This window comes from Pipistrellus hanaki (genome assembly GCF_964339955.1).
Source record: "Pipistrellus hanaki genome assembly, chromosome: 11".
Classification (NCBI taxonomy): domain Eukaryota; kingdom Metazoa; phylum Chordata; class Mammalia; order Chiroptera; family Vespertilionidae; genus Pipistrellus; species Pipistrellus hanaki.
In genome coordinates this window covers 206263-229200 of record NC_140513.1, presented here as the reverse complement: position 1 = coordinate 229200, position 22938 = coordinate 206263, and the positions used below count along the sequence as shown (strand labels likewise).

Below are 22938 nucleotides of genomic sequence, written 5' to 3'. Positions count from 1 at the left end.
GCCCTGACCGGATGCTCAACCACTGAGCCACACTGGCCAGGCCCACGTGGGCACTTTTAGAACAAAGCAGACTCCCGGGACCCCTGGGAAAGCCCCGGGCCTGGGTCTTTTCTATGCAAGTTCATTGATTTCAGAGAGGAAGGGAGGGAGAGAGAGAAGCACCAATGAGGAGAGAATCATGGATCGGCTGCCTCCTGCACACTCCACACTGGGGATCAAGCCACAACCCGGGCATGGACCCTGACCAGGGATCAAACCGTGACCTCCTGGTTCATAGGTCGATGCTCAACCGAGCCACACCGGCTGGACAAGGGGGATCATTCTCTTTAGAACCTTGCCCCTGCCTGGCTGGTGCGGCTCAATTTGTTGGAGCATCGTCCCACACAGCAAAAGGCTGCAGGTCCCACTCCTGGTCAGGGCACACCCCGAGGTTGTGAGTTCGAGCCCCTCTTTGGGGCACATGTGGGGGCAACCGATTTGATGTTTCTCCCTCCCACTCTCCCTTCCTCCCTCTGTAAATAAAATTTAAAAAGCATGTCCTCAGGTGAGAATTAAATAATAAAAAAAACCGATAGTGACTGGGCATGGACCAGATGGCCAGGCACACACAGCCGCGGCGGCGCGGGGGCCCTGTGGCCACTCAGGTCAGGCCTGGCCTGCGGCATTCCGGTTAGGAGCCAGTGGAGCAGCGCCCTGGATCCTGCGGGAAGCAGACAGCGCATCCACCCCGGGGGCAAGGGGCGGGAACTAGGGGCGGGGCTATCTCGGGGCTTGTGGTGCTGGGCGGGGCTTAGTAACTGGGCGAAGACTAGGAGCGGGGCTACACCTGGGGCGTGGTCACGTAGCTGGGGCGGGGCTTAGTGCGGGCGGGACTCCGGGCTTGAGCGACGGTTTCTCTTTGGGGCATCACTCGCCCGCCCCCTCCCCCCAGCCCCGGTTGCCTGGGTTCCCGCCTTCGCGTGCAGACCCCGCCCGGCCCCGCCTGTGCCTCTGCGCCCCTCCGTGGCTGCCCCGGCGGCCGCTCAGGGACCTGCATACCGGCCTCCGCCCTCCCGGAGGAATCGCTCAGGTGCCTTCAGTCACAGACACGCAGCGTCTCATGCCGGACACCCAACGACACAGACTGAATAAAGGACGTGGACCATCCCAAAGCCCGCTGCCTGGCTCCCCGTCCCTGACTGCGCCTGGAGCCCCGGGTTGGGGGGGCCAGGACCTGGGGGCTCAGGCCGCCCCTGGGGGTGAAGGCGCAGGTCTCAGCTCCGTGCTCATCTGCCCCGAGGGGGGAGGGCAAACACCCCGCCTCTGACCTGCCCCCGCCCAGCATGCCCCCTGGCAGAGCTGCCAGAGCAGGCCCAGGCGGCCTCAGGTGAGCGACCACAGGACAGACACACAGACACTGCCAGCTGCTTTAGGTTTTATTCTCAGAGGAGGACAAAGCCGAGGGCGGGAGTGGTGGTCGGGGAGCCAGGGCTGGGACTCGGGGTCATGGAGAGGATGGAGCAGGGCGGCCGGCCAGGTCCTGAGGGCCCGTCACCTGCCTGAGAACAGGAGGAGCTGGAGCAGGCGGCCCGCCCTGCCCCTCCCCCCTGCCCCTCCCCACTGCACCCCACTGCACCCATCCCAGGATCCGCACCCCCCCCAGCGGCCCAGGCTACCGGGGAGGGGAAGCCCCAAGGTCTCCTGGGACCTCCCCACCAGATCCTGCCGCAGCCCCAGCCCCTCCTGCCTTTCTGGACCCCAGGGGAGCCCTGCCCCTTGGGCTGCTCCTGCAGGCCAGGGACCCCCCTTGTATGGCAGGTGGAATGGCGGGTGAGGCCAGCCCACAGCCCACTCACCTACTGCTAGCCCTCCATGCACTTGCCTGCCGAGAAAGAGGCGAGGGACAGCGGCGGTCAGCGCCTCGGTCAGGGCCACTCCCGCCACTCCCCTCCCGCCCCTCACCCCTCCCTCAGCCCCATCACTCCCAACCCTCCCCCAACCCCCGCTTCAGACAGGCGGCCTGACCCCCAGGGCCCAGGGCCTGAGCCTCGGGGCGCCCACGTTCGGGCCCCAATGTGCTGCTGCCCCGGTGCCCACAGTGCCCGCCCCCACCTGCTGGAGACGCCTGAGTCTGGGCCGACAGGGGCTGGCCCCCCGGGGGTGCTGGATGGAGGGGGGCTGTGGGCCACGGTCGTGGGGGAGGACAGGGCCCCCTGTGTAGGCCATGCCGCTGCCCAGGGTGGTCTGGCCTCCGGGAGCGGGGAGACTGTCCGCTCTGACCGGCTGCAACCCTCTGCCCGCCCGCGTGGCCCCTCACCCGTGTTCGGCGGAAAGATGATGTCCTCCTCAGGGAAGCCCTTGGTGGCGGCGAAGGCCTTGAACTTGTCCTTCACAGCGTCCTCAGGGGTCTCAGTGCGGCCTGGGTGGGGCAGACAGGGACAGGAGGCCTCAGATCTGCCTCCCCGCGTGGGCCTGCCCCCCTCCCGGTGGGCCTGTGGCCGGGGAGGGTACGGGGGCGGGGGGAGTACGGGGCGGGGGGTACAGGGCACGGAGGCCAGAGGGGTTCGGGCGGGGCAGGGGGGTATGGGGGGGTACGGGGCGTTGGGACCATAGGGGTTCATTGCGGGGGGATACGGGGTGGGGAGGGGGGCAGGGCTTGAAGGTCTGGGGAGGTACAGGCCAGGGGGGCCATAAGGGTTACGGGGCGGGGGGGTATGGGGCGGAGGTGTGGGCAGGGGAGGGGGGACAGAGCGGGGAGGGTGGTCAGTAGGGTAGGGGGAGGCGGGCACCCACTGTACAGCGTGGCCAAGTGGAAGCTGTGCTCGCCGGCGCTGCACGCAGTGTACAGCAGTGCATACTCGTCGGCCGTCTCCTCCACCCACAGGTTCTGCATCTCTATGCCCGAGTCTGCGGGGCACAGTGACCACATGGGCGACCCTGCCCCGACCTCCAGCTGCCTTCCCCACATCCCTTCCACCTCCTGCCCGCACAGCCTGGGCACTGCGGGAGACAGGGAACCCCCCCCCCCCTGCCTGTTCCCAAACCGGAGCCCGGAGGCAGCCAGCAGGCAGGCTCAGAGGAGGGGGTCAGGGTGCAGCCACCAGCCCCGCTGCTCAAAGGGGGAAGGAGACCCATCGCCCCGGAGAGCGAGGAGCCCAGGATGGGGTGCTGTCGCCTGCCCGTCCAGCAGGGGGAGCGACGAGGTCTGGGGAGACCCCACGGGGCAGGGCGGGGCCGGCAGCACTGGCTCCAGGATGGGTCCTGGTGTCCCCCTCCCCCATCTCCCCCCCCTCCCCCCCGCAGCTGGGGGCAGATCCAGCCAGACGCCGGGCTCCCCAGCCCGGAGGGGAGGCCCTCAGCCTGCTGGGCTGGGGTGCTGTCACCCGCAGTGCGTCCAGGCCTCTGGCGTGGGTGTCACTCACAGGGGCCGGTGTAGGTGTAGTGGCCGGGGGTGTCCGTTGGCGACAGCAGCATGCTCCGCGTCTCATACCCCTCCTCCCTGCAGGCAGGGCACTGTCAGGGTCAAGCGTGGTGATCCCGGCCTGCAGCCAGCCACGGGGGCAGGCCAGGACCTGGGGGAGCCCTTAACCCCGATGCCCCCCCGCCCCCCGGGCCTCACCTGGGGAAGCCGGTGGTGAGGTTGAGGACTCCTTCCCCTTGCTCGGGCGCGGCAGGGGCAATCACGATCAGACACATGGACTGGGCGTCCTTCTTCTCCAGGAACCAGCTGGCGTTGGAGGCCAAGCCCACGGCGAACCAGCGCCCCAGGAACTGCGGACGGACCCCCGTCAGCCAGGGCCCCCCGGGCCACCTGGTGGGCACCCCGCCCTCCATGTCCCGTGGCCAGTCCGCCCCCAGCCCAGCTCCTCGAGGAGCAGCAGCTCAGGGCACTGGGCAGTTTGGGGGGGGCTGGGGGTTGGCCGCTGGTGTCCACTACACTGGACGCTCCAAGGAAGGACAGGGCGGTGGGCGGACCCAGCGCCGGGTCCACGGGAGTCTGTGGCCCCCCAGTCCCGCCCTGTCTGCGTCTCCCGCCCGGGGGTGTCCTAGCTCCGGGCCTGCTTCCCCCAGCACCCGAGCTCCGAGGGTGACTGTTTGGAGGGTAGGCAGGCAGGGGGCCGGCGTGTCTGCAGGTACCGTGTGAGGCCTGTGGACACGGGCTTCCCCGCTGGAGGAAGGGCAGCGTGGCCGGTCAGTCCTCTCTCTGGGGGACAGCCCAGGCAGAGCCCCTCCCTCCACAGAGCCCTCCCCGGGGGACCGGCCGGGGGCCCCACCTGTTCCTGCTGGAAGCCGGGCTGCACGGAGGCCCGGGCCGGGACCGGCAGGACCCCCAGGGCCCCCAGCAGGACCAGCGCCATCCACAGGGAGCGCGGAGCAGCCATCGGGGCTGAGCTGGCGTCGGATTCGGAGGCAGGAGCAGCAGTGAGGCCGAGCGGGATTTGCAGGATGGGCAGAGCCGGGGGACCCTATTTAAGGGCCCGGCTTGGCCTGCGCCGGAGCCAAGGCCGGCCCCGCCGCGCGTGACGCAGCTGCCCCCTCCCCAGCTCCCCCCGCAAAGGTTCCCATCCCTCAGGCAACCTGCCCCGGGGCTTGGGCTGGGGGCGGGCAGGGCCCTTTTCAGAGACAGAACCTGCCCTGGGGCTGATGGGGCAGGGCACTCAACCGCAGCCCTGCCTGTCCCTGGCCTGCCGGCCGCTGCTGCTTGAGATGAGGTGTGCTGGTCCCTTCTGCCACCCCCCAGAAACAGGTGCTGGGCCCTGGCACTGCCTCCGGTCTCACAGGCACAAGGGGGCGGGGGGACCTGCGGCCCGGGGCAGGAGGAACCCCAAGAGGCCGCCTGCGGGCACCTAAGAGGCCTGTGAGCTGAGCTCAGCGGCCGAGCAGACATGAGGCCGCCATGTCCCTGAGCGGCATGTGCTGGGGAGGGCTGGAGGGGAGGGGGCCGCTCGCCTGCTGCCACAGACACCGGGGTGCAAGGAGCTGCCTCGTCCTCAAACAGCCTGGGCCACTCCCAGACCAACCCAGGCCACCCCTAGACCACCTTAGGCCACCCACAGACCACCCCCAGGCCACCCCCAGACCACCCCCAGGCCACTCCAGGCTACCCCTAGGCCACCCCCAGACCACCCCAAACCACCCCCAGACCACCCCCAGACCAACCCCAAACCACCCAAGACCACCCCCAGGCCACCCCAGATCCCCCCCTCTTCCCGGGGCTGGAGAACAGCCAGACCCGGGAGGGGCAGGACACAAATGGAGCAGCATCCCGCAGCCCTCAGCCGGCCCCAGGGCCCTGGCTCTGTCCCCTGCGGCTCTTGCGCGCTGGGAGGCCGGGCTCAAGTGGGGCACACAGCATGTGGGAACCCCAGGGACTGACTTCACAAGGCACCGGCTCGGCCCTCGGGCACAGCAGCTCCGGACACGGACTGACCTTCAACCTTAACCAGGACAGATGGACCAGGCTGGCTCTCACCAGTCGGGACCAGTCTGAGGTCCTGTCGGAATGGGCCGTGTGGATCCGTGTACAGACCCCCCCCGGTTCCTCTGCTTCCCCTCCCCCTCCTGAGCTCTGTGCCCGCCCTGTCGGTGCCCACAGTGAGTGGGTGTTGGCCTAAGGCTGCGGGTCCCATCCGTGCTCTGCTCTCACCCTCCCTGTCCCTTCCCCTCTCTCTGAAAAGTCAGTAAGAAAGCAAACCAAGCCAAACCCCGTGCCCTGGCAGCTGTGAGCATGGCCTGTGACTGCCGGCTCCTGAATAAACCGTCTTTTCTCTCCCCAGCACCTGCTGCTCCTGTTCAAAGGGGCAGGGAGCCCCCGGGGCTCCGCATCCCGAGGGCAGGGCCAGCTCCATGGCCCCGGGGCCCGGCCAGGCGGGAGGGCAGCCCAGGCAGGAGGGCAGCCCAGGCGGGAGGGTGCCCAGGTGGGAGGGCGCCCCAGGTGGGAGGGCACCCCAGGCGGGAGGGCCGCCCAGGAGGGAGGGCGCCCCTGGCGGGAGGGTGCCCAGGCAGGAGGGCACCCCAGGCGGGAGGGCCGCCCAGGAGGGAGGGCGTCCAGGAGGGACGGCACCCCTGGCAGGAGGGTGCCCAGGCGGGAGGGCTCCCAGGCGGGAGGGTGCCCCGCCCACTGAGGGTCCAGTGAGGACTGAGGCCACCTGGGCCGGCCCGGGTGCTCCAGATGCCGCCGCCCACCCCGTGGTCGCCCAGTGCCGGCTCCTCCGGGCACCCAGTGTGTGCCCGCTGGGGGAGGGTGTGGGCACAGACGGGGCCAGGCCCCGGGGACGGCTGTGCCTGGACGTGGCCTGGCCCTGGGGAGGGAGGTTTGGCGAGGATTGAGGATGGGAGGCGGGGGGCAGCAGCAGGGGCTCACTGCCCAGGGGCTCACCCCGCCCCCAGGCCTGGCCCCCCAGCCGGGCTCCATCAGCTGCCACGGCTGCCCCTCAGCTCCCCGAGCCTGGGCATCAGGCAGGGTGGGGCCGGGATCTGGGCGGGCTCCTGGCTGGATGTGTGGGGTGTCAGGCAAGGAGCTGAGGGCCGGGGCTGTCTTGCTCCGCCCCCAGATGGGGAAATGTTGGGGGGTCCCTGCTTCACGTGTGCCCTCCCGCTCCCCAGAAATAAGCAGGTCGACCGGGATCAGGGCTCCGAGCAGCTTTATCTGTAAAACCTAGAGGGGGACGTAGGCGAGCTCACCCCCCCACGCCGAGCCCAGACCACGCCCGGTCACGCCCGGTCACGCCGGGCTGCCCCCTCTGTCCTGAACCCCAGCAGGCTCAGCCACCGCCGTGAGCTGGCACAGACTGGTCACCCCAGATGGCGCTGGGAGGGCCTCGGGCGCGGGGACCCCCTCCGCCCCGCCTGGGGAGGGCTCCGGTGGAGGGCCCAGGGAGCTGTGGGCGCCGCACGGCCTCCTGGGCCTGGAGACGCACCGGGCGGCCCCCGGGACCCCAAGCCCCTGAGATGCCGGTGGAGGCAGGTGTGGTGGGGACCAGAGACAGGCCCGTCGTGTCCGCAGTGGCGTCTGCCTCCCCCACACCCCCGCCTGCCCCGGGGGCCGCGGGCACCTTGGCCAGCCCGGGGCTGCCGGGACCGAGCTGAGGGTGCAGCGGCTCAGGGTCACCTGCTGCCCAGGGCTGAGTCCGGCCGAGGAGGCGGTGGAAGTCCGCACCCACTAATCCGGGAACCGGAGAAGATGCGTCCTCCTGCCAGGCATTCCTCCGCCAGTGGGAGCTCCCAGACTCACAAAGAGACACTGTGTCCCCCCCCGAGAGGCGGCGTGGCGGGCGCCTGCATGCACATGTGTGTGCACTTACATGAGTGCGTATGCATGCAAGTGTGTGCGTGTCTATGTGTGTGCAACTACTGTGCTGTCTTTTTGTGCAAATTTGTGTACGTGTCTCTCTGTGTGCATGTCTATGTGCACACGCGTATATACATGTGTGTGCATGCCTCTGTGTGAAACGTGTGAAACGTGTGCCTGTGTGTGCAATGTGTGTGCGTGTCTCTGTGTCCAACATGTGTGCATGTGTGCACGTGCATGTCTGTGTGTGCACGTCTCTCTGTGCGTGTCTGTGTGTGTGTGTGCACGTCTCTGTGTCTCTGTGTGTGTTCATGTCTCTGTGTGTGCACTTCTTTGTGTGCGTGTCTGTGTCTGTGTGTGTGTGTGTGTGTGTGCACGAGCATGAACAGTGGACGATGTTGCCTTGTCCCCCATCAGCCCAGGAAACTAGCTCTGGCCCCAGGATGGAGGAGGAGGGCAGGTCCCTGAGCTCCTGCAGGCACCCAGGCTGCTCTGGACTCAGGCTGGTCCCCGGCGGCCAGAGCTCAGACCCCTCGCCGAGCCCTCCTGGCGCCCACTCCCGGTTCCCGTCCCTGCAGGTGGTCAAAGGCTGGGTGGGGGAGGACCCAGCGCACGCTGCACCTCTCCAGTCATGGGCGGCGGGCGCCGGCGGGGACAGAGTAGGAGCAGCCTGGCCTCCGGGCATGCTGGGGCCGGGACAGTCACTGGGGTGGGGAGGCCCTCACCCTCCCGGTCTGCCCTCCCTCAGCCTCCCGCCGGCTCTGAGAGGCCTGGACATGGGCATGGGGGGCTTGTCCCAGCTGGGCCCCTGGGAACCTGCTCTGGGCCCCCAGGCGCCCTGGCCGCTCTGCCCAGTGACCAGCAGGAGGCAGAGGCCACCTGGACACAGCTGCCTTTTCCAGCCCCCCTCCCGCTGCAGGCCCGAGGTGAGGGGTAGGCGAGCAGGCCCAGCTGTCTCCTGACCTCCCGGCGAAGGGGGGGTCCCCATGAGGCCATGCTCCCCGTGGGGACAGGAATCTGACCCGAGCAGCTGGGCGGGGTCAGGGGGGGCCTCGGCGGGATCGCTCGGGTGTTTGCACAGGTACCTGCTCCCACCTCCGAGGGCGGCCACCCAGCTCCCTGCAGCTGAGCCACATTCCAGAGTGGACACGACCCAGCTTTTCTCAGAAACAAACCCGGGGCTCGTCGCAGCAGCTCTGCCGGAGGGAGGGGTGGGGCAGGAGCCGCGGTGGGGGACCAGGAGGGACCGGACGGGGCGACCCCACGTGTCTCCAGAGAACAGCCGTTACCCAGAATCCCAAGGCCATGGTCACCCAGGGACCCGGGATGGGCCCCCCTCGCGCCACGGCCGCGAGCAGGCAGGGCCGCGGAGACCTGGCCCACGCTCGGCCGCGTGGGAGCAGCCATGTCCGCCGACGGAGACCGGACGGGCGGACACCAGCCCTCCCCTGGGACACTGTGCGGCCACATGGGGGGGTGGGGGCGGGGACGGGGCTGAGCAGACACAGGACCGCTGTGGGGCCACGCAGAGGGGTCCCCGGGGGAGTCAGACCCGGGGGGGGGGGCCAGGCGCCCCTGGACCAGGCCCGGGAGGTGGGGGGTGTCCCGGGACGAGTCGGGGTGGGCACAGAGAAAGTTCCAGAGAGCGGGCACACACACCGCAGTGGACACACGACGCCCGGAGTTGTGCACACACCCGGTGAAACGGTTACCGGAGGCCCGCCGGGCGGCGGCTGAGCATTGCCCAGGAGCCAGGGGTCACCGCTCCGTCCCCCCAGGCCCGGCCCAGGCTCCATCCCCGTGGGGGGCGGGCAGGAGGCAGCTGGCCATTGATTCTCTCTCATCATGGATGTTCCTCTCTCCCTCCTCCCCCTTCTTCTCTCTGAAACCAATTAAAACAATTAAAAAGGGTAACAATGAGTAAGGCCACAGGCTAATGAAGAGAAGATGGTGTAATGAAGGTGAATTCTAAAGGAGGGGACGGGGCCGCTGTCAGAGAGGGCGTGGGGCAGACACTCACCCCGATGCCCCTGCCCCCCCAGGGCTCCTGCCCTCACTGACCCTCCCTCCGCGGGGGCGGGGCCCACGTGACCTCTGACCGGGTCGCCATGGGAGGCGGTGGCGGGGGCCGGCCGCGTTGTCCTCAGCAGGCGGTCCGATAGGGCGCCCAGTCTGAGGGGGACACCGCTCAGGAAGGGGAGCAGGGGGTGGGCTGAGGGGGTGCCCGGACGCTGCCCCCACCAGCCTGTTCTTTGGGAGCCCCCTTTGCCTCCCGACTCAGTGCAGACCAGGAGTCCAGAGGCAGTGGGCGTGCAGAGGGGAGCAGGGCCCGGGGGGAGCAGGACCCGGGGGTAGCAGAGGGGGGTGCAGAGGTCGGGGTGAAGCAGGGTCCAGGGGAGCAGGGTCCAGGGGGGAGCAGGCCCTGGGGGGGTCCAGGGGGTGCAGGGACCTGGGGGAGAGCAGGGCTCGGTGCTACCTGGAAAATCCGGGAAGACGATGTTGGCCTCGGACAGGCCCTGGGCCTTGAGGAGACACAGGAACTTTCCCAGCGTCTCCGTCTGAATAGCCCACAGTCGGACTGGAGCCCAGGACACAGCACGACCTCAGCCCTAGGGTGGCCCGAGGGTGGACACCCGTCCCCTCCCCGCTGGGGTGGCCCCGGCCCAGCACCTGCCACTGCCCTTTACACCCCCCGCCCCCTACATCCTCTGTCCCCTACACCCCCGCCCCCTTCACCCGGGCCCCCTACAACCGCCACACACACCCCGCCCCCCCGGCCGCCCTACCAGCCCCACCGGCCGCTGAGGGGCTGGAGCACGGGAGGGCTCACACTCTCTGGGGGTCACACTCTCTGGGGGAGGGGTCACACTCGCTGGGGGTCACACTCGCTGGGGGGCTCACACCCACTGGGGGGTCACACTCGCTGGGGGGGTCACACTCGCTAGGGGCTCCCACCAGCTCGGGGAGGGGTCACACCCGCTGGGGGTAACACTCAAGGGGGCTCACACAGCAGGTGGACCCTCACGATGGCCCGGCGGGCCGACTGCCGGCGGGAGCTCATGAGGACGAAGGTGCTGTAGTCCGTGTCCTGCACCCACACGTCCTCCGTGTCCGTCCCGAGCTCTGGGGGGCACAGCGGTCAGGGGGCCTCCGGCCAGCGCCCCGCCCCCGCCCCGCTCGCCGCTCACCCCCGCGGTTCTCCACGGAGAACGCGTCCGGCCGGGCCGTGGGAATCAGCACGTACGACCAGGTGACACAGCGCTGGCCCCTGGGGAGGCAGAGGGGAAGGTTCCGGAACCCGGCCTCCCAGGAGAATGGGGGGAGGGTGAGCAGGCCCGCAGGCCGGGGCTCGCTGCCCCCTAGGGCCCTGGCCACCTGTGCCCCTCAGGCCACCTGCCCCCCGAGCGGCCAGGCTGAGCTCTGCCTCCTGGCGGCCTCTGCCCCCCCTCCCTCGGCCGCCGAGCACGCCTGAGGGCTCAGATGGGGGTGCAGTGACCACAGAGCCTCTGGGGGGCCCGGGAGAAGTGGGCACATGACTCAGGAAGACCCATCAGCCCTGGCTGGTCTGGCTCAGTGGGTAGAGCATCAGCCTGCGGACTGAGGCGTCCTGCGTTTGATTCCAGCCAAGGGCACGTGTCCAGGTTGCAGGCTCGATCTCCAGTGGGGAGTGTGCAGGAGGCAGCCGATCAATGATTCTATCTCATCACTGATTTTGAAAAATATATATATTTTATTAATTTTTTTACAGAGAGGAAGGGAGAGGGATAGAGAGTTAGAAACATCGATGAGAGAGAACCATCGATCAGCTGCCTCTTGTAAACCCCTACTGGGGATGTACGTACACCCAAGGTATATGCCCTTGACCGGAATCGACCCCGGGATCCTTCAGTCTGCAGGCCGCCACTCTATCCATTGAACCGAACCGGTTTCGGCTCATCACCGATTATTAAAAAACTATATTTTTATTAAGTTCAAAGAGAAAAGGAGAGGGAGAAAGAAGGAGCCCACAACCCTGGCAATGCCCTTGAGCGGACTGAACCCAGGACCCCTCAGTTCGTAGGCTGACGCTCTATCCACTGAGCCAGACCAGCCAGGTCATCATTGACGTTTCTCTCTCCCTCTCCCTTTGACTTTGAAATCATTTTTTTTTTAAAAAGACCAAGCGGCTCTCAAGGCCTGGGTGCGCCCTCTCCTGGGCCTGGGACTGGGACCCTGAGGGTGGGCTCAGCCACCATCTTGTCCTGGGAGGTGAGGACCTGGCTGCATGGGGTCTAGGAGACAGAGCTGAGAGGGGAGGGGGCACACGGGAGGTGACAGAGGGAAGGTGGGGGACAAGGCCCTGCTCACACCGTCTGGGCTGCTGGATCCAGCCGAGCCTGAAGCCCATAGCCCTCGGCTGAGTTTGTTCTGGCGAAGGCTCCCCCTCCCCTTTCAGTGTACCCCCCAGGGCAGGGTTAGGTCAGGGCAGCTGGTGCTGCCCCGGCCTCAGGAGGCCTGGGGGGACCTGAGCCGGGGCCTTGGCTTCGGGGCGCAGGCCGGGACCCCCACTCACCGGAACATGGCATAGGTCATCTCGAGCTGCTTCTTGTTATTTTGCGTGAACGTGGCTGTGAACGGGCTCAGCAGGCGCCGGTCCGCCTTGCTGTGGGTGCTGCCCGCCAGGCCCAGCAAGAACCACTTCTCCTGGAACTAAGGGAGCCGGGCTGGGCCGGGCCCGAGGCCGAGCCCCCGCAGGCCGAGCCCCAGCAGGCCGAGCCCCCGCAGGCCTGGCCCCCGAAGGCCGGGTCCCCGCATGCCGGGTCCCCACAGGGGGGGCCCCCCCAGGCCGGGCCCCCGCAGGCCGAGCCCCCGCAGGCCGAGCCCCAGCAGGCCGGACCCGGAGGCCGAGTCACCTGGAGCGGGGGCCCCAGGGGCTGGCAGAGCAGGGCCCTGGCCGGCCGCTGCCTCTCTGAGGGATGCGGTGTCGCCTCACAGGGGCCGTGAGGGCTACAGCCCGGGTGCCAACTCTGGTGGAGCTCAGGGGTCTCCCTGGGGCCAGGGCAGGGGCGGGGTCTGAGAGCCGGTCCCCATCTCTGCAGGCCTGCCTCTCCCTGCCTCTCACCCGCTGCCCCCGCCCTCCCACCTTGTCCACCCGGAAGGCCTGCTTGGTCTGGACGGTGGTCGGCCCGTTGGACGGCGGGGTCACTCCCGCCAGGGCGTCCAGCCGCGTGAGCAGCACCCACAGGGCCCACGGAGGTCCATCCGGCCACCGGGAGACGGGGCCCCGGCACTGCCGACTCAGTGCCTCCAACAGGCCTGCCCCGGGGCCCCTGGGTGCCACCCCAGGCCGGGCAGCAGGGAGTGGGGGCAGGGCCGGGGGGCTGGGGCGGGCCCCCTCAGATCTGCCCACTGAAGATGGGGGGGCTGTAGGGGAAGGAGGGCGCAGGGAGGGGAGGTGTCTCCCAGGTCTCTGGTTCTCGCCTTCTCATTGCTGACACTGTCCCCACCCCGCCCGGTCCCCCCGGCTCTGACCCCCTTCTGAGCGCCAGCCTGTGCCCGGGCAGAGGACGGAACACACCGGGCCAGGGCCAGGCCTCCCAGTGCCAGGGGGCCAGAGCCACCGTGTTCCTGCCACAGGGACCTGGTGTCCTGCCCGCCGCCCGCACCCGCCGCCCACAGCCCCACCCAGAGTGTGTGGCCAGTCCGGAGCGGGTGGCACAGGTGGCTCTGAGCCTGCAGGCCCCTCCCGCACAGCCCCCCCAGAGGGAGATCTGTCGGCTGCGGTCCTGTGGGTGCTGGACTCCGCACCAGCTGAGAAGACCCTGTCCCTGACCTCAGAACCCCATCCGGGGCCACCTGCACCCCCACCATCCCCCACTATCCGGGACCACCTGCTCGCCCACAGGGCCCACCTGTCTCTGGCCACCTGCTTTCTCTGTTCACACTCAGCCTGTTCTGAGCTGGAGCCCCAGCCAGGCCCCTCAGAGAGCCCGGCCCCCGGCCCCTGGCCCCTCTGTGTAGGCTCAGGCCCAGGACGGAGGACCGAGCCCGCTGACGGTCCCCCTCCCTGGCACGCGCTCTGCTCCTGGTCAGCGGTGTCTGCCCGGAGACAACCCACGAGGAGAGAGGTTCCCAACCACATGACTGTCCCCCCAAGTCCCAGTGGACCCCCTCTTCCCCGTCCCCCCAAGGCCTGGGGTCCCCCCTAGGCCACCAGCCCCTTAGCCTCCCAGACGGCCTCATCCACATTGGCCTGAACAGAGATGGGGGTGCCATCCGCAGCGAGTCAGGACGGGGACAGCGGGCCCCGCACAGGACCCCGCCTCCCTGCCGGCTGGTAACCAGGGCCCCGGGGCGGCACCCAGCTCCCTCCCCGCGGGTTAGGAAAGTGAACGTGTGTCCCTGTCAGTGACCGCCCACAGCTAGTGCTGTTCGCCTCCGCGTCTGATTGGACCTTGGGAAGCACTTTTATTTTTAATTATTTTTTAATTTCTTTTTTAATAAATAATATATTTTATTGACTTTTTACAGGGCATCATTGACGTTTCTCTCTCCCTCTCCCTTTGACTTTGAAATCAATTAAAAAAAAAAAAAAAAAAAAAAAAGACCAAGTGGCACTCAGGGCCTCGCTGGCCTGGGTGCGCCCTCTCCTGGGCCTGGGACCCTGAGGGTGGGGATTTGCCACCGTCTTGTCCTGGGAGGTGAGGACCTGGCTGCATGGGGTCTAGAGCAGACAGAGCTGAGTGTGGAGGGGGCAGAGGGGAGGGGGCAGAGGAAAGGCGGGGGACAAGGCCCTGCTCGCACCGTCTGGGCTGCTGGATCCAGCCGAGCCTGAAGCCCATGGTCCTCGGCTTAGTCTGTTTTGGCGAATGCTCCCCCTCCCCTTTCGGCGTAGCCCCCAGGGCAGGGTTAGGTCACCACAGCCGGTGCTGCCCCGGCATCAGGAGGCCTGGGGGAACCTGAGCCGGGGCCTTGGCATCGGGGCGCAGGCCGGGACCCCCACTCACTGGAACATGGCATAGGTCACCTCGAGCTGCTTCTTGTTATTTTGCGTGAACGTCGCTGTGAACGGGCTCAGCAGGCACCGGTCCGCCTTGCTGTGGGTGCTGCCCGCCAGGCCCAGCACGAACCACTCCCCCTGGAACTAAAGGAGCCGGGCTGGGCCGGGCCCGAGGCCGAGCCCCCCGGAGCGGGGGCCCCAGGGGCTGGCAGAGCAGGGCCCTGGCCGGCCGCTGCCTCTCTGAGGGACGTGGTGTCCCCTTCGCAGGGGCCGTGAGGGCTGCAGCCCGGGTGCCGGCTCCGGTGGGGCTCAGGGGTCTCCCCGGGGCAGGGGCAGGGGCGGGGTCTGAGAGCCCGTCCCCATCTCTGCAGGCCTGCCTCTCCCTGCCTCTCACCCGCTGCCCCCACCCTCCCACCTTGTTCACCCGGAAGGCCTGCTTGGTCTGGACGGTGGTCGGCCCGTTGGACGGCGGGGTCACTCCCGCCAGGCCGTCTAGCCTCGCGAGCAGCACCCACAGGGCCCACGGAGGTCCCATCCGGCCACCGGGAGACGGGGCCCCGGCACTGCCGACTCAGTGCCTCCGACAGGCCTACGCTCGGCCCCCAGGTGCCTCCCCCAGGCCAGGCAGCAGGGAGTGGGTGTAGGGCCGGGGGGCTGGGGCGGGCCCCCTCAGATCTGCCCACTGAAGATGGGGGCGCTGTAGGGGAAGGAGGGCGCAGGGAGGGGAGGTGTCTCCCAGGTCTCTGGTTCTCGCCTTCTCATTGCTGACACTGTCCCCACCCCGCCCGGTCCCCCCGGCTCTGACCCCCTTCTGAGCGCCAGCCTGTGCCCGGGCAGAGGACGGAACGCACCGGGCCAGGGCCAGGCCTCCCAGTGCCAGTGGGCAGAGCCACCGTGTTCCTGCCACAGGGACTCGGTGCCCTGCCCGCCGCCCGCAGTCCCACCCAGAGTGTGTGGCAAGGCCGGGGGGTGGCACAGGTGGCAGCAGTAGCTGTGAGCGGGTCACTGACAGGGACACACGTTCACTTTCCTAACCCGCGGGGAGGGGGCTGGGCGCCTCCCCGGGGCCCTGGTTACCAGCCGGCAGGGAGGCGGGGTCCCTGTGCCGGGCCCGCTGTCCCCGTCCTGACTCGCTGCGGACTGCACCCCCATCTCTGTCCAGGCCAATGTGGATGAGGCCGCCTGGGAGGCGCCCCCGCGAGGCTGAGGGGCTGGTGGCCCAGGGGGGACCCCAGGCCTTGTGGAGGAGGGGAAGAGTGGAAAAGGGGGTCCCCCGGGACTTGGGGGGACAGTCATGTGTTTGGGAACCTCTCTCCTCGCGGGTTGTCTCCGGGCAGACACCCCAGTTCGCCTCCGCGTCTGATTGGACCTCAGGAAGCACTTTTATTTTTTAATTTCTTTTTTTACAAAAAGTATATTTTATTGATTTTTTACAGAGAGAAAGGGAGAGGGATAGAGAGCTAGAAACGTCAATGAGAGAGAAACATCGACCAGCTGCCTCCTGCACACGCCCTACCAAGGATGTGCCTACAACCAATGTACATGCCCTTGACCAGAATCGAACCCGGGACCCTTCAGTCCGCAGACCGATGCTCTACCACTGAGCCAAACCAGCTTCTGTGGGAAGCACTTTTAAAAAACACGTTTTTATTGATTTCAGAGCCGAAGGGACATGGAAGGAGGGGGAGGGGAAGGCCAGAGGAGGTGGAGAGACATCTGTGGTGGGAGAGGATCCTGGGGTGGCTGCCTCCTGCACTGGCTTCTGGGGGTCCGGACCCCGGGGAGGTCACACGCCCCCGCGAAGGCCTGGGTGACCCGAGGTGACCTCACGCCGGCCGGGCGGAGCCAGCACGAAAGGAAGGAGTGGGCTGAGAAGGTGGCGTTTAATGGGGCAGAGCCCAGGGTGCGGGTGCGGGTGCGGGCAGCCTCCGGCAGGGGGTGCAGGCCTCAGCGGCGGGTCCTTCCTGCCTCTCTCCCAGGGGCCAGGTGGCCTCACCTCTTGACCTCTGTACAGAGACCGACCCGGAGACTCAGCCAGAGAGACATCTGCCCTCGGCCCTCTGCCCTCTGCCCTCGTCCCTCCGCCCTCCGCCCTCCGCCCAGTGGGCCGCCGCCCTCTGCCCTCCGCCCTCCGCCCTCCGCCCTCTGCCCATCAGGGCCACCGCCCACTCACCGTCCAGGACGTGGAACTGGTCAGCGGCCTCACAGAAACCTGAGGGCCAAGCCGGGGTCAGTGTGGTTGGTGTCAGTGTGGCTGGACAGGGGTCAGTGTGGCCGGGGTCAGTGCTGCCGGGGCCTGGGTCAGTGTGGCCGGGGTCAGTGTGGCCAGACGGGGGTCAGTGTGGTTGGGGTCAGTGTGGTCGGGGTCAGTGTGGCCGGGGTCAGTGTGGACGGAGTGAGTGTGGCCGTGGTGAGTATGGCCAGGCCGGGGTCAGTGTGGCCGGGGTCAGTGTGGCCGGGGTCAGTGTGGCCGGGCCCGCGGAGGGCGGGCGGACAGCCGCCGGGCCGGGGAAGGGGGTGCACTCACCGTACTGGGGGAAGTACAGGATGTGGTCCTCGGTCAGGCCGGCCCCCTGGACGCTCTGCTCAAACGCGCTCACCACCGAGTCGTCCACGGGGAACGTGCGGACTGTGGGACAGAGGCTCCTGGGGCACACGCGGGCCGGGGGGGGGCGGGGGGTGCAGGGCGCTCTGGGAACAGGGTCTGCGTGCCCGCACCCCGCCCCGCCGGGTCTGCCCCCGCCCCTTCCCCCCCTCCCCCCCTCCCCCCCTCCCCCCCCTTCCCCCGCCTCCTGTCCCACACCCGGGCCTATCTGCAGGGGCGCGTCCCTGGTCCCCCGATTGGCAGGCGAGGGTCAGGAGGGCAGGGGGAAGGAGGGGAGAGGGGGAAGGAGAGGAGGAGGGAGGAGGGAGCGGAGGGCCTGTGTGCCCTCTGGACCGGCCCGGCTCCCGGTGGACACGCACCGTACAGCTTCACCGAGAGCCGGCGCGCCCGCTCCAGGTACAGGATGGCGAAGGCCCGGTAGTCCGTCTCCCCCACGACCACCTGCACGTCCCCCCGGGCGCCTCGAGCTGGGCAGAGACCGGCGGTGTCAGCCCCCGCCCCCCCAGCCCTGCCCCCCTCCTGCCGCCTGGCTCACCTGGGAGCAGGAAGCGGCCCGGGAGCTTGGTGTCCCTGTAGAGCTGCCGTATCTGCCAGCAGATGCCGTCCCTGGGGGGGCGCGAGGGCAGTGGCTCGGGCACCCACCCTGGGCGGCCCGTGTGGGCAGCGGGGAGGCCCCCCGGGCTGGGACAAGGTGGTCGGGACAGGCCGTGCAGGACTCACAGCTTCTGGAAGGTGTTCACAGCCGTGGCTGCCCCCTGGGGCGCCACCTTCACTGCGGTGGCCTCCGCCCGGTGGCCCTGCTCCTGCAGGAAGCGGCAGGAGGACGCCATGGCCGCGAGGAACCAGGTCCCTGCAAACTGAGGCGGCGGGTGAGGGCCGAGGGAGCGCTGTCAGGCCTGGCCCTCCCCTCAGAGCCGGCCAGCTACCTGCTGAGCGTCGAAGCCGGCCTTGGGCTGGACGGCGCTGATGGGGGACGGGCGCTGGGGGGGTCTCTGCGCCCCCAGACCCGGGGAGCCAGCAGCCAGGACCAGAGCCCAGAGGAGCGCAGCCCCGGGCGGCAGCATGGCGGCGGCGGTCTGAGCGGCGCCGGGGCAGGATGAGGCCGGCCTGGGTCGGAGTCCACTGCCCGGTGCTGCCCAGGAAGTCACGCCGGATCCCCAAGCCCAGCCAGGGTCCCACCCCCAGCTTCCCTCCGAGTCCGGCCTCCGCCCGGACACCTGACCTCACCTGACCCTGACCCGCACCCCAGGCCTGGCGCCGGGCCGGGTGCAGAGTCCGGGCACCTGCCTGGCCACGGCGCCACCGGCTCCTGCGCACATTTGTCTCCGTTAACCCGCCCGCCGCTCCTGGAAGTAGGCTGGTCTCTCTTAATTTTTAAAAATGTTTTTATTGATTTCAGAGAGGAGGAGAGACATGAATGAGGAGAAACACGGCGGCCAGCCAGGTCCTGAGGGCCCGTCACCTGCCTGAGAACAGGAGGAGCTGGAGCAGGCTGCCCGCCCTGCCCCGCCCCACTGCCCCGCCGCACTGCACCCCACTGCACCCCACTGCACCCATCCCAGGATCCGCACCCCCCCCAGTGGCCCAGGCTACATGGGAGGGGAAGCCCCAAGGTCTCCTGGGACCTCCCCACCAGATCCCGCCCCAGCCCCAGCCCCTCCTGCCTCGCTGGACCCCAGGGGAGCCCCCCCCCCTTGGGCTGCCCCCTGCAGGCCAGGGACCCCCTTGCATGGCGGGTGGAATGGCGGTTGAGGCCAGCCCACAGCCCACTCACCTACTGCTAAGCATCCATACACTGGCCTGCCGAGAAAGAGGCAAGGGACGGCGGCGGTCAGTGCCTGGGTCAGGGCCCCTCCCGCCCCTTCCCTCCCACCCCTCATCCCTCCCCCAGCCCCACCACTCCCAGCCCTCCCCCAACCCCCGCTGCAAACAGGCGGCCTGATCCCCAGGGCCCAGGGCCTGAGCCTCGGGGCGCCCACGTTCGGGCCCCAATGTGCTGCTGCCCCGGTGCCCACAGTGCCCGCCCCCACCTGCTGGAGACCCCTGAGTCTGGGCAGACAGGGCCTGGCCCCCCGGGGGTGCTGCATGGAGGGGGGCTGTGGGCCACGGTCCTGGGGGAGGACAGGGCCCCCTGTGTAGGCCATGCCGCTGCCCAGGGTGGTCTGGCCTCCGGGAGCGGGGAGACTGTCCGCTCTGACCGGCTGCAGCCCGCTGCCCGCCCGCGTGGCCCCTCACCCGTGTTCGGCAGAATTTTGATGTCCTCCTTGGCCAAGCCCTTGGTTGCGGCGAAGGCGGTGAACTTGTCCTTCACAGCGTCCTCCGGGGTCTCAGTGCGGCCTGGGCGGGGCGGACGGGGACAGGAGGCCTCAGATCTGCCTCCCCGCGTGGGCGTGCCCCCCTCCCGGTGGGCCTGAGGCCGGGGAGGGTATGGGGGGGAGGTACGGGGCGGGGGTACAGGGCAGGGGGTCCCGAGGGGTCCGGGGCGGGGGTACGGGGCGGGTGGGTACGGGCCGGGGGAGGGCGGCAGGGCAGGGACGTCAGAGGGGTAGGGGGAGGCGGGCACGCACTGTACAGCGTGGCCAATTGGAAGGTGTTCTCGCCGGCGTCCCACGCAGAGTACAGCAGTGCATACTCGCTGGCCGTCTCCTCCACCCACACGTCCTGTGTGTTGCCCCCGACTGCAAGCCACAGTGACCACATGGGGGACCCTGCCCCAACCTCCGGCTGACTTTCCCCCCTCCCTCCTACCTCCTGCCCGCACAGCCTGGGCACTGTCGGAGCCAGGGGGGCCCCGACCCACCCGTTCCCAAACCGGAGCCCGGGGGCAGCCAGCACGCAGGCTCAGACGAGGGGGTCAGGGTGCAGCCACCAGCCCTGCTGCTCAAAGGGGGAAGGAGACCCATCGCCCCGGAGAGGGAGGAGCCCAGGATGGGGTGCTGTCGCCTGCCCGTCCAGCAGGGGGAGCGACGAGGTCTGGGGAGACCCCACGGGGCAGGGCGGGGCCGGCAGCACTGGCTCCAGGGTGAGTCCTGGTGTCCCCCCCACCCCCCAGCTGGGGGCAGATCCAGCCAGACGCCAGGCTCCCCAGCCCGGAGGGGAGGCCCTCAGCCTGCTGGGCTGGGGTGCTGTCACCCGCAGTGCTCCAGGTCGCCGGTGTGGGTGTCACTCACAGGGGCTGGGGTAGGTGTAGTGGCCGGGGCTGTCCGTTGGCGACAGCAGCACGCTCATCTTCTCATACCCCTCCTCCCTGCAGGCAGCGCACCGTCAGGGTCAAGCGTGGGGTTCCCGGCCGGCAGCCAGCCACGGAGGCAGGCCGGGCCCTGGGGGAGCCCTCAGCCCCGATGCCCCCCCAGCCCCACCTGAGGAAGCTGGTGGTGAGGGTGAGGAAGCCTTCCCCCTGCTCACGCACGGCCGGGGACACCACGACCAGGCACATGGACATGAGGTCCTTCTTCTCCCGGAACCAGTTGGTGTTGGAGGCCAGGCCCACGGAGAACCAGTGCCCCAGGAACTGCGGACGGACCCCGTCAGCCAGGGCCCACGGGCCTCCCGGTGGGCACCCCGCCCTCCATGTCCCGTGGCCAGTCCGCCCCCAGCCCAGCTCCTCGGGGAGCGGCAGCTCAGGGCACTGGGCAGTTTGGGGGGGGCTGGGGGTTGGGCGCTGGTGTCCACGACACTGGACGCTCCCGGGAAGGACAGGGCAGCGGGCGGACCCAGTGCCGGGTCCACAGGAGTCTGCGGCCCCCCAGTCCCGCCCTGTCTGCGTCTCCCGCCCGGGGGTGTCCCAGCTCCGGGCCTGCTTCCCCCAGCACCCGAGCTCCGAGGGTGACTGTTTGGAGGGTAGGCGGGCAGGGGGCCGGCGTGTCTGCAGGTCCCGTGTGAGGCCTGGGGACACGGGCTTCCCCGCTGGAGGAAGGGCAGCGTGGCCGGTCGGTCCTCTCTCTGGGGGACAGCCCAGGCAGAGCCCCTCCCTCCGCAGAGCCCTCCCCGGGGGACCGGCCGGAGGCCCCACCTGGTCCTTCTGGAAGCCGGGCTGCTCGGAGGCCAGCGCCGGGGCCGGCAGGACCCCCAGGGCCCCCAGCAGGACCAACGCCATCCACAGGGAGCGCGGAGCGGCCATCGGGGCTGAGCCGACGTCGGATTCAGAGGCGGGAGCAGCAGTGAGGCCGAGCGGGAGTTGCAGGATGGGCAGAGCCGGGGGACCCTATTTAAGGGCCCGGCTTGGCCTGCGCCGGAGCCAAGGCCGGCCCCACCACGCCTGAAGCTGCAACCCCCCCCCCAGCTCCCCCGCAAAGGCTCCGATGCCACAGGCAACCTGCCCCGGGGCTGGGGCTGGGGGTAGGCAGGGCCCTTTCCAGAGACAGAACCTGCCATGGGACTGATGGGGCAGGGCACTCAACTGCAGCCCTGCCTGTCCCTGGCCTGCCGGCCGCTGCCGCCTGGGATGGGGTGTGCTGGGCAGTGGAGTGGGGGTCCCTGCTGCCACCCCTCAGTAACAGGTGCTGGGCTCTGGCACTGCCTCCGGTCTCACGGGCACAAGGGGGTGGGGGGACCTGTGGCCCGGGGCAGGGGGGACCCCAAGAGGCCGCCTGGGTGCACCCCAAGAGGCCTGTGAGCTGAGCTCAGCGGCCGAGCAGACATGAGGCCGCTATGTCCCTGAGCGGCATGTGCTGGGGAGGGCTTGGGGGGAGGCGGGCACTCGCCTGCTGCCCCAGACACCGGGGTGCAAGGAGCTGCCTTGTCCTCAAACAGCTCCAGGCCACCCCCAGACCACCCCCAAACCACCCTCAGGCCACCGCCAGACCACCCCAGACCACACCTAGGCCACCCACAGAACACCCCCAGGCCACCCCAGACCACCCCCTTACCACCCCAGACCACCCCAGGCCATCCCCAGGCCACTCCCAGGTCACCCACAGGCAAAACCCAGACCACCCCCAGGCCACCCCCAACCTCCCCCAGACCACCCCAGACCACCCCAGGCCATCCCCAGGCCACCCCCAGACCACCCCCAGATCACCCGCAGGCCACCCCAGGCCATCCCCTGGCCCCCCCAGACCACCCCAGACCACCCCCACACCACCCCCACACCACCCCAGGTCACCTCCAGGCTACCCAGGCCACCCCCAGGCCACCCCAGGCCACCCCAGACCCCCCCCTCTTCCCAGGGCTAAAGAGCATGAAGACCCGGGAGTGGCAGGACACAACTGGAGCAGTGTCCTGCAGCACGTAGACTGCCCCCAGGGCTGCTGGCTCTGCCCCCTGCGGCTCTTGCGCGCTGGGAGGCCGGGCTCGGGTGGGACATGCAGCACCTTCACGTGGGAACCCCAGGGACTGACTTCACAAGGCACCGGCTGGGCCCTTGGGCACGGGCTGACCTTCAACCTTAACCAGGACAGATGGACCAGGCTGGCTCTCACCAGTCGGGACCAGTCTGAGGTCCTGTCGGAATGGGCCGTGTGGATCCGTGTACAGACCCCTCCCCCCTAAGATTCCTATGCTCCCCCTCCCCCTCCTGAGCTCCGTGCCCGCCTGCCGGTGCCCACAGTGGGTGGGTGTTGGCCTAAGGCTGCGGGTCCCATCCGTGCTCTGCTCTCACCCTCCCTGTCCCTTCCCCTCTCTCTGAAAGTCAGTAAGAAAGCAAACCAAGCCAAACCCCGTGCCCTGGCGGCTGTGAGCATGGCCTGTGGCTGCCGGCTCCTGAATAAACCGTCTTTTCTCTCCCCAGCACCTGCTGCTCCTGTTCAAAGGGGCAGGGCTCCGCATCCCGAGGGCAGGGCCAGCTCCGTGGCCCCGGGGCCCGGCCAGGCGGGAGGGCAGCCCAGGAGGGAGGGCACCCCAGGCGGGAGGGCACCCAGGAGGGAGGGCGCCCCAGGCCGGTGGGTGCCCCGCCTGCTGGGGGTCCAGTGAGGACCGACGCCACCTGGGCCGGCCCGGGTGCTCCGGATGCCGCCACCCACCACGTGGTCGCCCGGTGTCAGTGCCGGCTCCTCCCGACACCCAGTGTGTGCCCGCTGGGGGAGGGTGTGGGCACAGACGGGGCCAGGCCCCGGGGACGGCTGTGCCTGGACATGGCCTGGCCCT

At 69.1% G+C, this 22938-nt stretch overlaps 3 protein-coding genes and 1 long non-coding RNA gene across 5 annotated transcripts; all 4 read right to left on the bottom strand.

Annotated features, from left to right (window-relative positions):
- Positions 1-1400: 1400 nt before the first annotated feature.
- LOC311629918 lies at positions 1401-2811 on the bottom strand. Its single transcript, XR_014796292.1, has 2 exons — positions 2773-2811; positions 1401-2398 (listed from the first exon to the last, which is right to left on the bottom strand). It is a non-coding gene; the product is annotated as an uncharacterized lncRNA (long non-coding RNA).
- Positions 2812-3320: 509 nt separating this feature from the next.
- LOC311629916 (prostaglandin-H2 D-isomerase-like) lies at positions 3321-4537 on the bottom strand. Its single transcript, XM_084898499.1, has 3 exons — positions 4254-4537; positions 3599-3750; positions 3321-3478 (listed from the first exon to the last, which is right to left on the bottom strand). Exons 1-3 carry the CDS (start codon positions 4359-4361, stop codon positions 3394-3396), a joined length of 345 nt encoding a protein of 114 aa, XP_084754625.1. The 5' UTR covers positions 4362-4537; the 3' UTR covers positions 3321-3393.
- Positions 4538-9413: 4876 nt separating this feature from the next.
- On the bottom strand, positions 9414-22577 carry LOC311630205 (epididymal-specific lipocalin-12-like; the record flags this gene model as incomplete). Its single annotated transcript, XM_084899090.1, has 7 exons — positions 21917-22577; positions 20867-21640; positions 14257-14393; positions 10346-10538; positions 10174-10228; positions 9747-9848; positions 9414-9442 (listed from the first exon to the last, which is right to left on the bottom strand). The coding sequence occupies exons 2-7, from the start codon at positions 20972-20974 to the stop codon at positions 9414-9416; spliced, it is 624 nt and encodes a 207-aa protein (XP_084755216.1). The 5' UTR covers positions 20975-21640; positions 21917-22577.
- On the bottom strand, positions 15877-18196 carry LOC311629913 (complement component C8 gamma chain-like). 2 transcript variants are annotated; one of them, XM_084898491.1, is made up of 7 exons: positions 17781-18196; positions 17575-17711; positions 17390-17460; positions 17214-17321; positions 16777-16878; positions 16423-16461; positions 15877-16255 (listed from the first exon to the last, which is right to left on the bottom strand). In XM_084898491.1, the coding sequence occupies exons 1-7, from the start codon at positions 17916-17918 to the stop codon at positions 16242-16244; spliced, it is 609 nt and encodes a 202-aa protein (XP_084754617.1). In that variant the 5' UTR covers positions 17919-18196; the 3' UTR covers positions 15877-16241. The 2 variants fall into 2 exon arrangements, with proteins under 2 accessions (XP_084754617.1, XP_084754616.1); XM_084898490.1 differs by lacking the exons at positions 15877-16255; positions 16423-16461 and adding an exon at positions 16616-16694 and having other exon boundaries at positions 16725-16878; positions 17781-17994.
- Positions 22578-22938: the final 361 nt, after the last annotated feature.